Raw genomic sequence first — 12780 nt, forward strand, 5'->3', positions numbered from 1 at the left:
ATCTTTTGCTGATTTATGCTGAATAAGTCTGTAATCTGATTTAATTTTGAAGCTGGCCTTCATATGCGATATAAGTCCTTATTTTTAGAGCAAAAGGGATGATTTACGCAACATTTCCCATCTGTGCCTACATCTGTTTGCCCTAACATTTAGAATAAACCAAAAGACGGCATTTCTGAACATATGTGAAATTTAATTGGCTTTTCAAGAAGGCATAATTACAGCACAGCTGTAGAAAAAGACGGCCACACAACGCAGTTAACAGTTCAGGTTTTTCAGAAGGTTGAACCAGCGTGCTAATCAGCAGGAATTACAGATCTGCAGAGGCCTCTGCTTTGGTCATACAATGTGCGCTGCCATGCAGCATCATGTACATGCAAACCACATGACCCGAGTCAACCCATATCTCAACAACTGAAACGAAACTGGATGTCATTTACAACCAGGCTATACATGTACCTGTTCTGCTTCTGCACAGGGCAATACATTCAGACCGCCGTGTGAGGTTTTAAAGCTTGAAAGGATGTTAATGCAGTAAAACAGTACATCCGGCTTGTGGAAAAATAAAAATGGCTGTGGGTTTGTGGTTGCTAAGAGTAAACAATAGGCTTTCGTTTCAAGCATGTTGATTGTTGTAAATTAGAGGGAGACCTGACACATAAACAGGGCTTTTGGGGAGAACAAGAACTACGTCTATGATACGCAGTATCGAGTGTTTACTTTGGAAAGAAAGGAATTTACATCTATATGGACCGAAATCTAGAGAGTGGGTTTGAATAGTTCGCTCTTATACCTGCATTTAATGATTATTATTAACTGCCTAAATCTATACTTAATTCATATTGTCCAATTTTTATTTTTTTTTTGCCTGTCCCGTTTGGCTCTTTTGCCCTCAGAATTGTTGTCTAAAGGCAAAGAAAGATGCCCAACGGATTTACTTTACCAAACTGACCATCCCAGCCTTGCCGTAATGGTCCATTTGATTCACCTTTTATTGTTTATTTTATTTTCACTTACTGAATACGGGACAGACTTGACTGGGGGAAAGAAGGGGAGAAAGAAAGAGGGAAAGAGAAACAGCTGAGAAGAGGGACGGGGAGAAGGGCAAAAGACAAAAACCAACAGAACGGGCAGAGAAAAAAAAATGCATATATCAATCACCTGGATCACCTGCTGAGAAAGAAAAAAGAAAACAAGCAGAAGAGAACAAGAGTAATAGAATAAACAACATCACAATGATATATGGGAATATGACAGTAAATACAAAATGTTAAACATTATTGTGCAGCACATAAGATCAACAGAACACAGTGTGCTTTGAGGTAGGAGCCAAAAAGGGTGTAGTTTGTGGGTGTGATCACCCGTGTGTACACCTGTGAGCATGGACGCGCTTGTTTTTTGTTTTTTAAAAGGTTCCTTCATGTAATAATCTGCTAGAGGGTGTGGGGGGGCCACAGCCCCGTCCTCCAGGGCGTGAAGCAGGTATGGAGGAGATCAAAACTCCAGACATCCAGAGGCCCCCAGAACACAAGAGACCAAGGAAGACCAACAGAGGGGCAGCCGCGCCACTGTCCCAGAAAGAGCTGAGGAGAGTCCCAGATGAGGGCTCACTCAGCAGCCACGGAGCAGAAGCCAGGGGGGGTTGCAGTGACGCATATTGTCCAAGTTTTACAGTGCGATCCACACAGGGTTTACTTATTTTTATCAGACTCGTTGCCCAATAATATAATTGACTGGAAGCGTTTAGTGCTTGAGGCCCATTAAATAGCCTAAATCATCCCAAAGTGCTCTCAAGCTGCAGTACTTCATTACAGACAGTCCTTTTAGTGCTTCTTCTTGGTGCAATCAATTCTGCAAAGGTTTATAGTATTATAATCAGTCATCACTTAGCATTGATCATCAGAGTTAAAATCTATAGACACTTAGCTTCAGTCGAACTGGATTTTCAGGCATTGCATGGCTTGTTTTGACTGGTGTGGGTGCCAAATGGGTGGTGTGTGCAACATTTAACAAGACTACAGTCCAGAGTCAAGCTGAAAAGTCTGCAGCAAAACTTTATGACAAACTGATGGTTGTTAAGAGACTTAAAACCACCAAAGTCAGTGTAATGATGACAATGCGGCGGGGTGGGGGTTGGGGGGGGGGGGGGTTATTTTCCACCATTAGTCCTCTGGAGATGAAGATAAAGCAAAAAAACAACAAAAAACTGACTGAAAATACAGGAAATACTGAAGGATATAAAAATGTATATATTTTACATATTCTTCTGGAATTAACTTAAGGTTTCTATATCATGTCATAAAAGAAATATTGTACACATTCTTATATTTGCTTATTTAAAAAAAAGAATGTCCTTAGATATTTAAAAAGACATTAAAGTTTTATGGCTTTAAAAGTCCAAAACTACACAGGAACACAGGTCATCTCAGCCTAACAAACAAACCACTAACTTGTCTCTCAATTTACAATTTTAATGACGTCCTTTACAACATACATGGCATAAATACTTTACAACCAAAGAAAAGTCATTTGAGCCCAGTCAGTGGTTTAGATTTGACCAGGAAGTTTTCCTAATCAGCCTGCAGCGCTTGTGTTCGCAAAGGGAGGTACAGTCTATTCAGTCGTATCGTCTTCAGGTCCTGAGGGCCTACTGTATGCCAAACCTCCAGCTGGAATCCAGTGTGTTGCAACATCATTTTACAGCTCTTTTACTGGTGACCAGCTGTTTCATCAGAGCAGCATCAGCCACTCAGCAAGCTGAAGCGGATGTTTGAATAAAGAAAAGTTACACAACAAGTCTGTCTGCGTGATTTGCTGCAGGTCATAGTTTTGCACAGGTGAACTGAAAAAAGGAGACAGACTGTCCACCAGAGGCCAAACTACTCAACAAGAAGTGACTGAAATTCTCACACCAAGTACATATTTTCTGCACAGTATAGTTTCAAGAATGCTTTGCTAGATCTATTGAAAGCATAAAATAAACATAAAACCGCGTCCTGCCCAAGCGAAGCCGCAGCTTTACAGTGCCCGACTTGGAACGAAATGTCACTCTTCTTGACTAGTTCTTCCACTACAGCATTCCTTAAAAGCTAACCAGGAAGTGAACTTAGTGGAAGAATCAAGCAGATATACAGAAAATCATATTGATGTCACACTTCATATGGTTTACTCCCTCGCAGGCTTAAAGGAGAAATGAACAGCCGTGCACGCCACGCCGACTTGTTTTAATCAGCCATTCGAGTGCAGTGTCACCCGTGCTTACGCAACCCAGAGGATATGATAAAAAAAACACAGGATGATTCCCATTATGGAAGAATGGGAGGTATGTGTCCAAACATGATCAAACCCTGACAGAACAGCTCGTTTGCATTCATTAGGGGAAACAGCAGTGCATGAAGATCCCTATCTCCATCGAACCAACTCCAGCAGTGGAGGAGTTGGGGTGAAATGTCTCTTCAGGAGACTGCTTTTAATCTGAGGACAAACACAACCCACTGAGACCAACTGGAGACATGTGCAGCTTCTCTTTCAAGTCGGCTCCAGTCTCTTTTCATAAAGATCGTTCAGATCTGGACAGATGTTCTCAAAAAAAAAAGAAAAAAAAGAAAAAGTTTTCAGTTCTTGAGTAAACCCTCATCATTCTTCATCTCTTCTGAGGGAGGCTGGCTGTTGCCCGTGTCGTGCCCAGAGCTCAGTGGCTTGGAGTTGGCATTTGTTGACCTCTGCCGACGAGTGCCGTTGCCAATGCAGCGCATGAGGTTCTTAAAAGTTGCCCACATTTCCTCATCCTTGTAAGAGTAGATGCAGGGATTCATGACAGAGTTGAGTACAGCCAGGAGCAGGAGCCAGCGCTTTAACTTCATGACGTGACAATTCTCACAGTTAAGGCCATCCATCAGCAGAACCACCAAGCCAGGAGTCCAGCAGATCACAAAGGCCCCTGAAGAGAAAGAAGCAAACTGCGTCATCATCTACTGTACGTTTCCTTTCAAAAATGTGTATAATTGTTGCACAAAGGCAGTCTGAAAAGTCGCATCTTCAACATTTTGCAGCTGAAACTTAAATAATAAATGTCTTATTATACAGTTATGACAAGACATTTTGGACATTTATTGTATGAACTAAAATAGTGATGAAAATTGTTCTAAAGAGGCGACTTTCAGCTTTGATCCTAGCAAACGAACAACAAAAACTGCATTAAAGATTGAGGAATTACGTCCTTTTGTTTCCATATTTTAAAACCTTCGTCATGAACAGTTTGAAAAGGCAAAAACAAACAGCAAACGGTCTTCTTTGTTTTGCCTTATCATACTACTTTATCATCAGCAAGTGATAAATCAGGTTAACCTGGTGTGACTGACTCTCCCACTGCAGATCGTTTCATTTCGTTATCTTTTTAAAAAAGGGTCATTTTCACTGCTTTGGTGTATTCAGCTGAAAGAGCAGAAAGTGTAGCTTTGCACACTTCAGAGTTTATCTGGCTGCTTCTGTCTTCTGGCACATCATCAATGAACTCACTGCCTCTGGAGGGTGTGCATGCTTACGTCATCTCACTGCCTCCGCCATGTTTGACACACCTTTTCCAATGCTTCGACTCAGAACAAGACCTCAACAGTTCACTTCTTTCAGAGGAACCGGTACAGCCGAGCTCCGATTCATCTGTCCACACGCCTCTTTAGAGCTGTGTTTGTTTTTGGTCATCTCTAATCTTTCCTTTCTGGTGGTTTTTCTTTACAATACATGCTGCGAACATTCACTTCTCTCTTCTGCAGACTTGCAGGCATTTTTATGTTACTGAGGTCACCGGTGTGCTCCATCTTCTTTTCACACTATGTTAAACTTTTAGTTTGGTTACTCTTATTAATTCCTCTCATGTTTTTTTGTTTTGTTTGCAGGATGCTGCATTTCACTTGGGCCAGTTCGTGACAATCAATGTAAAGGCTTAGCAAACAGACTGAGGTGAGCAGAGGAAGCAGGAAAATGAAAAAAGATGGTTGCTGAGGTTGTGTGGCCAGAGATGATGCAGGGGTCGGGTGATAGTTACGGTTTATTACTCCAAAATGAAGCCAGTCTGCATTTTTCCATTAGCATCTTCTTGGCATAATAAATGCTGCTGGGCTGAGGGGGCCACTTGTACATATTTCATTTATTTATTTGCTTCTGCCCGACCTTACGTCACGATCGGACCTACATTAACCAGAGGTTTTCAGCAGACGGTAAACATAACCACAGCCTGTAGATTTTTGGATGCTCTGTATAAACATTCAAACTTCCACCCGGTGTCCGATTGCTGTGCACATGTGGAGATCAGGAATTGTGCAGAAGTTATATTTTACACAAATGGAATTATGTGTTAACAAACTTCACTCCTGAAGTTAAAGCACAGAATGTAAAAGAACCACGTTGCTTAAATTCAACCTATTCTAGTCGAGAAACAAGTAGACGCAGGTTGGAAACACAATGCCATTATTGTGCTCAGTACTTAACTGTGTGTAGCAGATAATGAGGTGGGTCATGGAGGCACTGAAGCAGCCATCTACTTCAAACATGTTTGGGCACAAAGCAAAGCAACTAAAGCTTTTCTGGAAATAAAACGAACCAACAAGCATCAACCTGTCTGCTCTACTAGAGCATCTCTGAGCTTTATGTCAACAGCAGGAGAAAAACATGTTTTTTGTTTGGGTTTTTTTTACAGCTCACCATTTCTTTTGTCAGACAGAGGGGTGTGGGAGAAGGGTTGAGCTCAGCTTTTATTCTAAAACTCAAAAACGAGTTATTTATATGCAGCCTTCTTCCGCCTGAATTTGTTTTCATCATCTTTGATGTCCAAAGTAACGTGAACCAAACTGTAACTGAGATTCCATCACCGTGCAGATTTTGAGGTATTCTACAAGCTCAAACTTTTTTCCTCTTAAATCTCTTACAAATAAAAAGGCTTTAGAAGCCCATGTTTTGAACATCTGCTCCTTTTGCTATTCATTTGTCGATTTGTGGTTACGCTTAAAGAATGAAAACAAATCTGCCGGGAGTATTACGATGCTTCACTTCAAAAGCAGGCCCCAACACACTGGGATGTGCTACATTTAAACAGATGGATGCTTAAACTACAACAACTGCATGCTGACAAACTAGTGCCATGAAGCGCAATTATGAAAAAAGAAGAAGAGTGATTCCTGACGCTTACTTGTTTTAAATTTGAGTGAATTTATTGTATGAAGTCGGAAAGATTATGAGCAAAAAAACAAAACACCCTAAAAACAATCTTCGAACCTGTTACAGGCCGAACACTGAGAGAAAACAGGGACAGCTGTTGTTTCCTTTTACTTCTAAAGGACAGTTTATGCATTAGCATATTCATTCTTTGGTGTGACAAAGGCCATAGCATTTCCAGTCTTTCTGCAATCAGTTATTTTACTGCTTTTAACAAAGCATGTGTGCTTCGTACGCATTTCTGAACTGGTTTGCCCTGCTGCCGTTTTTGTCTGCACAAGCAGTTTTCCCTTTACCTTGGACCTGACTCCATGCCCTACAGGTTTTGATAGTCCAATTGTTTCTTCCATAAGAGCTTCATTGACTTTTTCCCATAAAGCATAATCATTAAAATAATTGTGTTACATACTCTCCAGCTACAGTTTTAAGTAAGTAAGTTTCTGTGTTAACTGTTGAAGCTTATTGCTACTGTGAGCAGCGGTGGAGGGCTTTAGCCCTGTGATAGACAGGAGATTTATACCATATCTCGCCCTATGAAAGCTGAGATAGGTTAAGAGGAAGAAGGAAATCAACAGATAAATTAACATACTGAAGGGACGAACCTACACTTGTGTGATTACACTTCAAGCCATGGAGAAGTGCATCTGAAAGCAATCGCCGAAGTCCCCGAGTATAGGTTCTTTTTCTTTTTTCCCTTTTTTGGGTAGGGAGGAGGGGACGTTCACTGAAAACCAGTGCGGTGTGGTGGATGGTACGCCACACAGGCTGTGAAGCAGTGTCCTTGCAGGAAGAGATAATTACACAGCCGTCTGCAATAAAGTGTCTAAACAGACAAACATCTTCTACACTACATTCAGCACTGAGATATCTGCCCGTGTGAGCTGAGAAAGATAAACGCCGGACCATTTCTCTGTGGTGTGACGCTTCAACCTTCTCTTTTATCTGAAGAGCACACAAAACAAAAAGCAATCACACTGAACGCTGAGGAACTCGTCTGACCTGCAGCGCTATCAGAGATGCATCAGTCCAGCCTGCATTCCTAGCTTTGGTGACTTACTATACACAGACTGTGTTATACAGTTCTGTGCAAATGCTTCGAGTTCTCTTTTAGTTTGTCTTTGGACATTGGCTGCTTTTTCAATCAGTTCATTCCAGTCCTCGTACCTGACCATTTTCAAAGGAATGTTTTGTTTATTAAGCCAACTAACACTGAGGCAGCTAACTCAAGGGATAAACGATTGTTGTGTCTGCTAAGTTTTCTGCTATGCATAAAGAAGCTATTTTAAATTGTATCTTTAGGCACTTTGTTGCCAACAGCCTGTCACAAAAACAGTTTATTCCTGAACTGAATCTGTGTAAAATAACAATGATAACGCAGTTTGACGGACATAAAATGGTATGTTTGGACCACAAAGGTGATTTACTAAGAGCTGTTAGCTGGGGGGAAAGGATGTGGTGTGGAGGAGGAGGTCGGGAGAGAGGTGCAGCAGCGAGTGTCTACAGCCATCTGTAAAACACGGTGGAGGCTCTGCCATGGTTTAAGGCTGCCTGTCAGTCAATGGTGTTGGGAATCTTGTCAAGATGTCAAAACACTTTCAGATTTTGATCAACCATCTGGAAAATATCAAATTGGCAGTGACGTACTTGTTATCTAAAACATGCTGCCAATGCAGTAAAAGCATACAAGCATAGAACAGCACACAATGGCCGCCCCAGAGCCTCAAACAAAATAGCTTCAAATGACCTTCAAAGTCTGGTGAACTATTCCTGAAGACCATTTAAAGGAATGACAAGCGAGCTTGTCTAAGAGAGTTCAGGCTGTGCTGAAGAATAAAGGTGGTCATACCAAATAATTAACTGTTTTTGACTCGTATTCTAAATCTCTGTGCACGTTTGCACACGTTTCAATGAATTGCCGCCCCTTTTCTAAGCCAAATGTACAGACGTGGGGGGTGGCTCAAGACTTTTTCACAGCACTGTACTTAAAACAGTGTAACTTCCAATGGTCTGTAGTTGCACTGCAGTAGAATATCCTTGTACACTCCTATTGTACCGTTTACAATAGAAAGCACTGGTCTGATTTTATTACTGAGCCTCTATTGAAAGGTATCCTCTTGCAAAACGCCAACAAAGGGAGCCAAGTAATGATATCCGAGGCCCTCGTCTAAGATGAGTCAACTGAGAAGGGGAGAAGGTATTATGACAAGCGTTGTACCACTAAATCATGAGTTTATGTGCCAGCGGTTAAAAAACAAGAGGTATTTCTTATTACTCTGAGGCTACAGCTTCTCAGACGTGAGGGCACTGAATGGCTGCTGTTTGGGCGAACGCAGCTAATATTTTTTTTGCCCCTTTTATAACTTGCTTTTCCATCTTGTCAGGAACATCTAGATTATAATCAAGTATCTTCAGCAGAGACTCCAAATTGTTTCTAAAGTTTGTGACAACTTTAAAAAGCACAATAGTGTTTTTATGATCCGCTGATCAGCGATACTCCTCAGGGAACTACTTTATGAGTAGCACCTACCAAGCACAACCAAGACCGTCTTCATGAGCTTCATGGGTGTCCTCTTGCGGTTGATGGAGCCGGAGGTGTGTGGCATGAGCATCGCCGTCTTCTTTTTAACGTAGGCGTAGATTCTCAGGTAGATGGACACCATGATAAGGAACACCACCAGGTTGGAGACAGACCAGAAGATCAAGTAGCTCCTGCTGAAGATGGGAGCGAGCTTGGAGCACGTGTTCAGGTTGCAGATACAGTTCCAGCCCAGACTGGGCACAGCCCCCATGAAGATGGAAATGGCCCACACCAGCACAATAAGCAGCGTCACCCTCCTCTTCGTCAGGTTGCTATGAACTTTCCAGCTCATAACAGATATGTAGCGCTCCAGAGCTATGACTAGCAGGTTTGCCAGTGAAGCTGAGAGACTGATGTCTAGAAGACCTTGGCGGATGAAGTAACCAGTGACAGTAAGTTGCCGTGACACCTCGCCCGTGTTGAACATGAGGTACACGTACGCTATCCCTGCGAGGAAGTCCGAGGCAGCCAGGTTGGAAAGGAGATAGTAGAAAGGATAATGAAACCTTTTATTGGTAATGACAGCAGCTATGACCATGACATTGGAGACCAGGATGAAACAGCAGAAGATGGAGCCCACAACCTGGACCAGGATGAGCTGAGTGGTGTCCCATTTGTCATCACCTCCGCTCTGGTTGTAAAAGAACTTCATCGTCTCATTGTAATGACAGGTGTTCTGTTCGGCCATTTTAAAAGGCAGGTCTGTGAAATGAGAAAACCAAGACGTTAAAAGCAGAACTTTTCATTATCCATGTCAATACGATGGACTCTTTAAACCTTTTGTCTCATGTTGCATCTATGCAGTCTTAGTCACCAGCTATAAAAAAGCACAACTCATTAATATCATCTTCTACAAATTTGTTGTGATGAAATCTCTAGACTGACTGAGTTTTTTCTCTCCCCCTGAGCCATAGGTGTCAAACAATTACATATGGCCCGTGAAGCCATACCAAATGACTATTAGAGCTGGCCTACTGGTATTACACAGCTAATATATATATTGTTTAGTATTAAGCTTTGCTTGTTCCATATTCAGTTTTTCAGCAAAACGTGTTTGAGTCCATAAGAAAAGATTCATTCTTAAATCTGGAGGAATAAATATATTTCAATAAATATTAACATTAGCCCGCGACTTTGTTCCAGTTTTGAATTTTGGCCCACTGTGTATTTGAGTTTGACACCCCTGCCCTAAGCCAAGGAAGAGATTCATTCATTTGACTCCAAAACGCACACAGCACAGCCTGTTTACCGGAGCCGCTCTGATTGTACAAAACTAAACTCACAGTAAACCCTCATTACTAAAGCTGAAGGGCATGGCCATATATTAAAAAATCAGAGTGAAAATCATATGGACCCCATCTGAAAGTTCCATGTATGCAAACATTTCTTAGGGTAAACGCTGCATACATGGTAATAAACCAGAGTTGACTGTAACACGGTGCAAGGTACACTTTTCTTCATGACTCCTTTGTTCACTCAAACTTTACTACAACCGGTCCGACTTGGAAACCAGTGGGCAGCAAAGCCAGGGGAGGAGATTCTAACAGCGGGACAGACAAATGATAAGCACTTGGAGAAACCACAGAAAAACTAGTCAAAACTAATAAGAAGTTAACAAAAAAGGCAATTACAGGAGATCGAGCAGAAGGGAAAAAGAGCCAGGTGGGTTTACCTGTGGGAAATGTTTGTCCTTTGAGCGTCAGCAGACTTAAAGTTGCGAAATCCTCAGTTGGACTTAATGAACATGTTTCTCCTGTAGCGCTGTGCGTCCTCGGCTGAGGACGGAGGGAGGTGACTTCACTGCGCCGCTGCCAGGACAGAGTGAGAGCAGAGCGTCTTCCTCCCCAGGTCTCAGCAGCGTGACGCAGAGGGCGTGAGCGTGGAGCCACCCACGCTCACTGCTGTATTCTTTGCACGAGACCCCGCGAGCGCACGATGACCAAACGAAACCGATAACAAGTCAGTGATCTGAATGAACCAGAAGTTTATCAGCTAGACTACGTGACAGCTGCGGATACAGTTACATCTTAACAGTGTGACGTCTTATTCGCGTTTTCAGTGTGAATAATGAAACATTCTAACTTTTTGGCTTTTAAAATCAGTCATTTGGAGTCCCTGTCACTTTTAACATGTCCATGAATTTTTACCAGGTCATTCACAAAAACATTTCTCCTTTAAACTCATCTGGTTTCATTCCTATAAGCATCATAATATGTGACGTTTAACCTGTTTTTTTAACCCTTGCTCATCTAGTCTCATATACACTGGAAACGTAGCGCTGGAAGGACTCCAGCTCCTAGACTGAGCTACAGAAGACTATGTGCGGTAGCTAGAAGCAGCTCCACCTTGAACAACAATACAACCACTTAGCATTAATAATAAATATGTCTGATAAAATATTAATTACAGACGAGGCATTTTTCCTGCATAGGCACTTTTCTTTTTGACACAACAGCATCTTAAACTAGTTTTAATGCAACTTTACTTGAGTCAGAAAACTGATTAGAGTCAGCACTGAAAAAAGTTGAAACCAATTAACCAGCAGCTTAGCACCATTACCTGATTTTCTGGTAAATCGTCCTTGGAAGGGATTTGTTCCTTTGGGGTTTCGAGAAGCAGGCTCAGGTTATCCAATGGCCATTCAGGGCCTGTGACCGGGGTTCTCGTAGAGATGGGGCCCCAACCAAGAGGCGCATAAAAGAAATACCAAACTGTATCGACTTAAACGTTAGATTTTTAAACCATATTGTCTTGTTTATATCATAGCAGGATGGCATAATTGGTAAAATATAGTAGTATGTATTTTTCCTGCCCCTTTTCTCCCCTACAATGCCGATGCTAGTAGGCTCTCCCAAAGTTAGACATCTTGTGGACCAGGTACTCCCAAACCCATGGGCACAATAGAGGAAATGTGAATAAATGTGTTCCTGATTCATTTTTGTAAATAATTCTGGATGAAAACCTTTCAGTGAAGTTATTGAGATGTCAGTTAGATGACATGCAAGCTAATCACAATGGATTGATGACCTGAAACCTTTAGCATCCAGGGAATAGTTTTGTTTTACCTGCAGGATTTTTTCCCCCATCAAAGAAAAAGAAAGGTCCTTTTTCAGTGGACACATGCCAAACGTGCCTTTTCCCAAGAAAAGCTCTCCGTTACAACAACGAACAATCATCCATGACCGAGATTGGCAAGAATCTCGAGGGTTGTGGAGCGTTGGGGGCAGAAACCAAGACGAAGATGATAACAGCTGCTTGTGCACGAAAACATAGCATCATTTTTTTTTTAAACAATCTCTGGCTGTTTCATTTAGTGTAAGGATAATACAGCTTTTACAAAACTTGTATTTTGATATTTCTTCACTAAAAGGTGCAGTGCTCTCTATTTCAAAACTGTTCTGTGTACATACAGTGGGGCAAAAAAGTATTTAGTCAGCCACCGATTGTGCAAGTTCCCCCACCTAAAATGATGACAGAGGTCAGTAATTTGCACCAGAGGTACACTTCAACTGTGAGAGACAGAATGTGAAAAAAAAAATCCATGAATTCACATGGTAGGATTTGTAAAGAATTTATTCGTAAATTAGGGTGGAAAATAAGTATTTGGTCACCTCAAACAAGGAAAATCTCTGGCTCTCACAGACCTGTAACGTCTTCTGTAAGAAGCTTTTCTGTCCCCCACTCGTTACCTGTATGAATGGCACCTGTTTGAACTCATCATCTGTATAAAAGACACCTGTCCACAGCCTCAAACAGTCAGACTCCAAACTCCGCCATGGCCAAGACCAAAGAGCTTTCGAAGGACACCAGGAAAAGTATTGTAGACCTGCACCAGACTGGGAAGAGTGAATCTACAATAGGCAAGCAGCTTGGTGTGAAAAAATCAACTGTGGGAGCAATCATCAGAAAATGGAAGACATACAAGACCACTGATAATCTCCCTCCATCTGGGGCTCCACGCAAGATCTCATCCCGTGGGGTCAAAATGATCA

General features: G+C 41.9%; 1 protein-coding gene across 1 annotated transcript; it reads right to left on the minus strand.

Moving 5' to 3' along the window:
* Positions 1-178: 178 nt before the first annotated feature.
* Positions 179-10593, minus strand: lpar3 (lysophosphatidic acid receptor 3). The gene is made up of 3 exons (XM_086263448.1): positions 10461-10593; positions 8738-9490; positions 179-3940 (listed from the first exon to the last, which is right to left on the minus strand). Exons 2-3 carry the CDS (start codon positions 9474-9476, stop codon positions 3615-3617), a joined length of 1065 nt encoding a protein of 354 aa, XP_086119574.1. The 5' UTR covers positions 9477-9490; positions 10461-10593; the 3' UTR covers positions 179-3614.
* Between the last annotated feature and the right edge of the window lie 2187 nt (positions 10594-12780).

The sequence above is a fragment of the Aulonocara sp. 'chitande type north' Nkhata Bay genome, linkage group LG15 (assembly GCF_057382095.1).
Source record: "Aulonocara sp. 'chitande type north' Nkhata Bay isolate Kocher_YH1m ecotype deep benthic linkage group LG15, A_spYH_male_GT1.1, whole genome shotgun sequence".
NCBI classification, from domain to species: Eukaryota; Metazoa; Chordata; class Actinopteri; order Cichliformes; family Cichlidae; genus Aulonocara; species Aulonocara sp. 'chitande type north' Nkhata Bay.

Coding starts and splice junctions, on each gene's coding strand:
- lpar3 (XM_086263448.1), bottom strand. CDS start 9,476: ATGGCCGAACAGAACACCTGTCATTACAATGAGACGATGAAGTTCTTT. Junction 3,941..8,737: donor GACGGTCTTGGTTGTGCTTG/GTAGGTGCTACT, acceptor CTTTCTCTTCAG/GGGCCTTTGTGATCTGCTGG.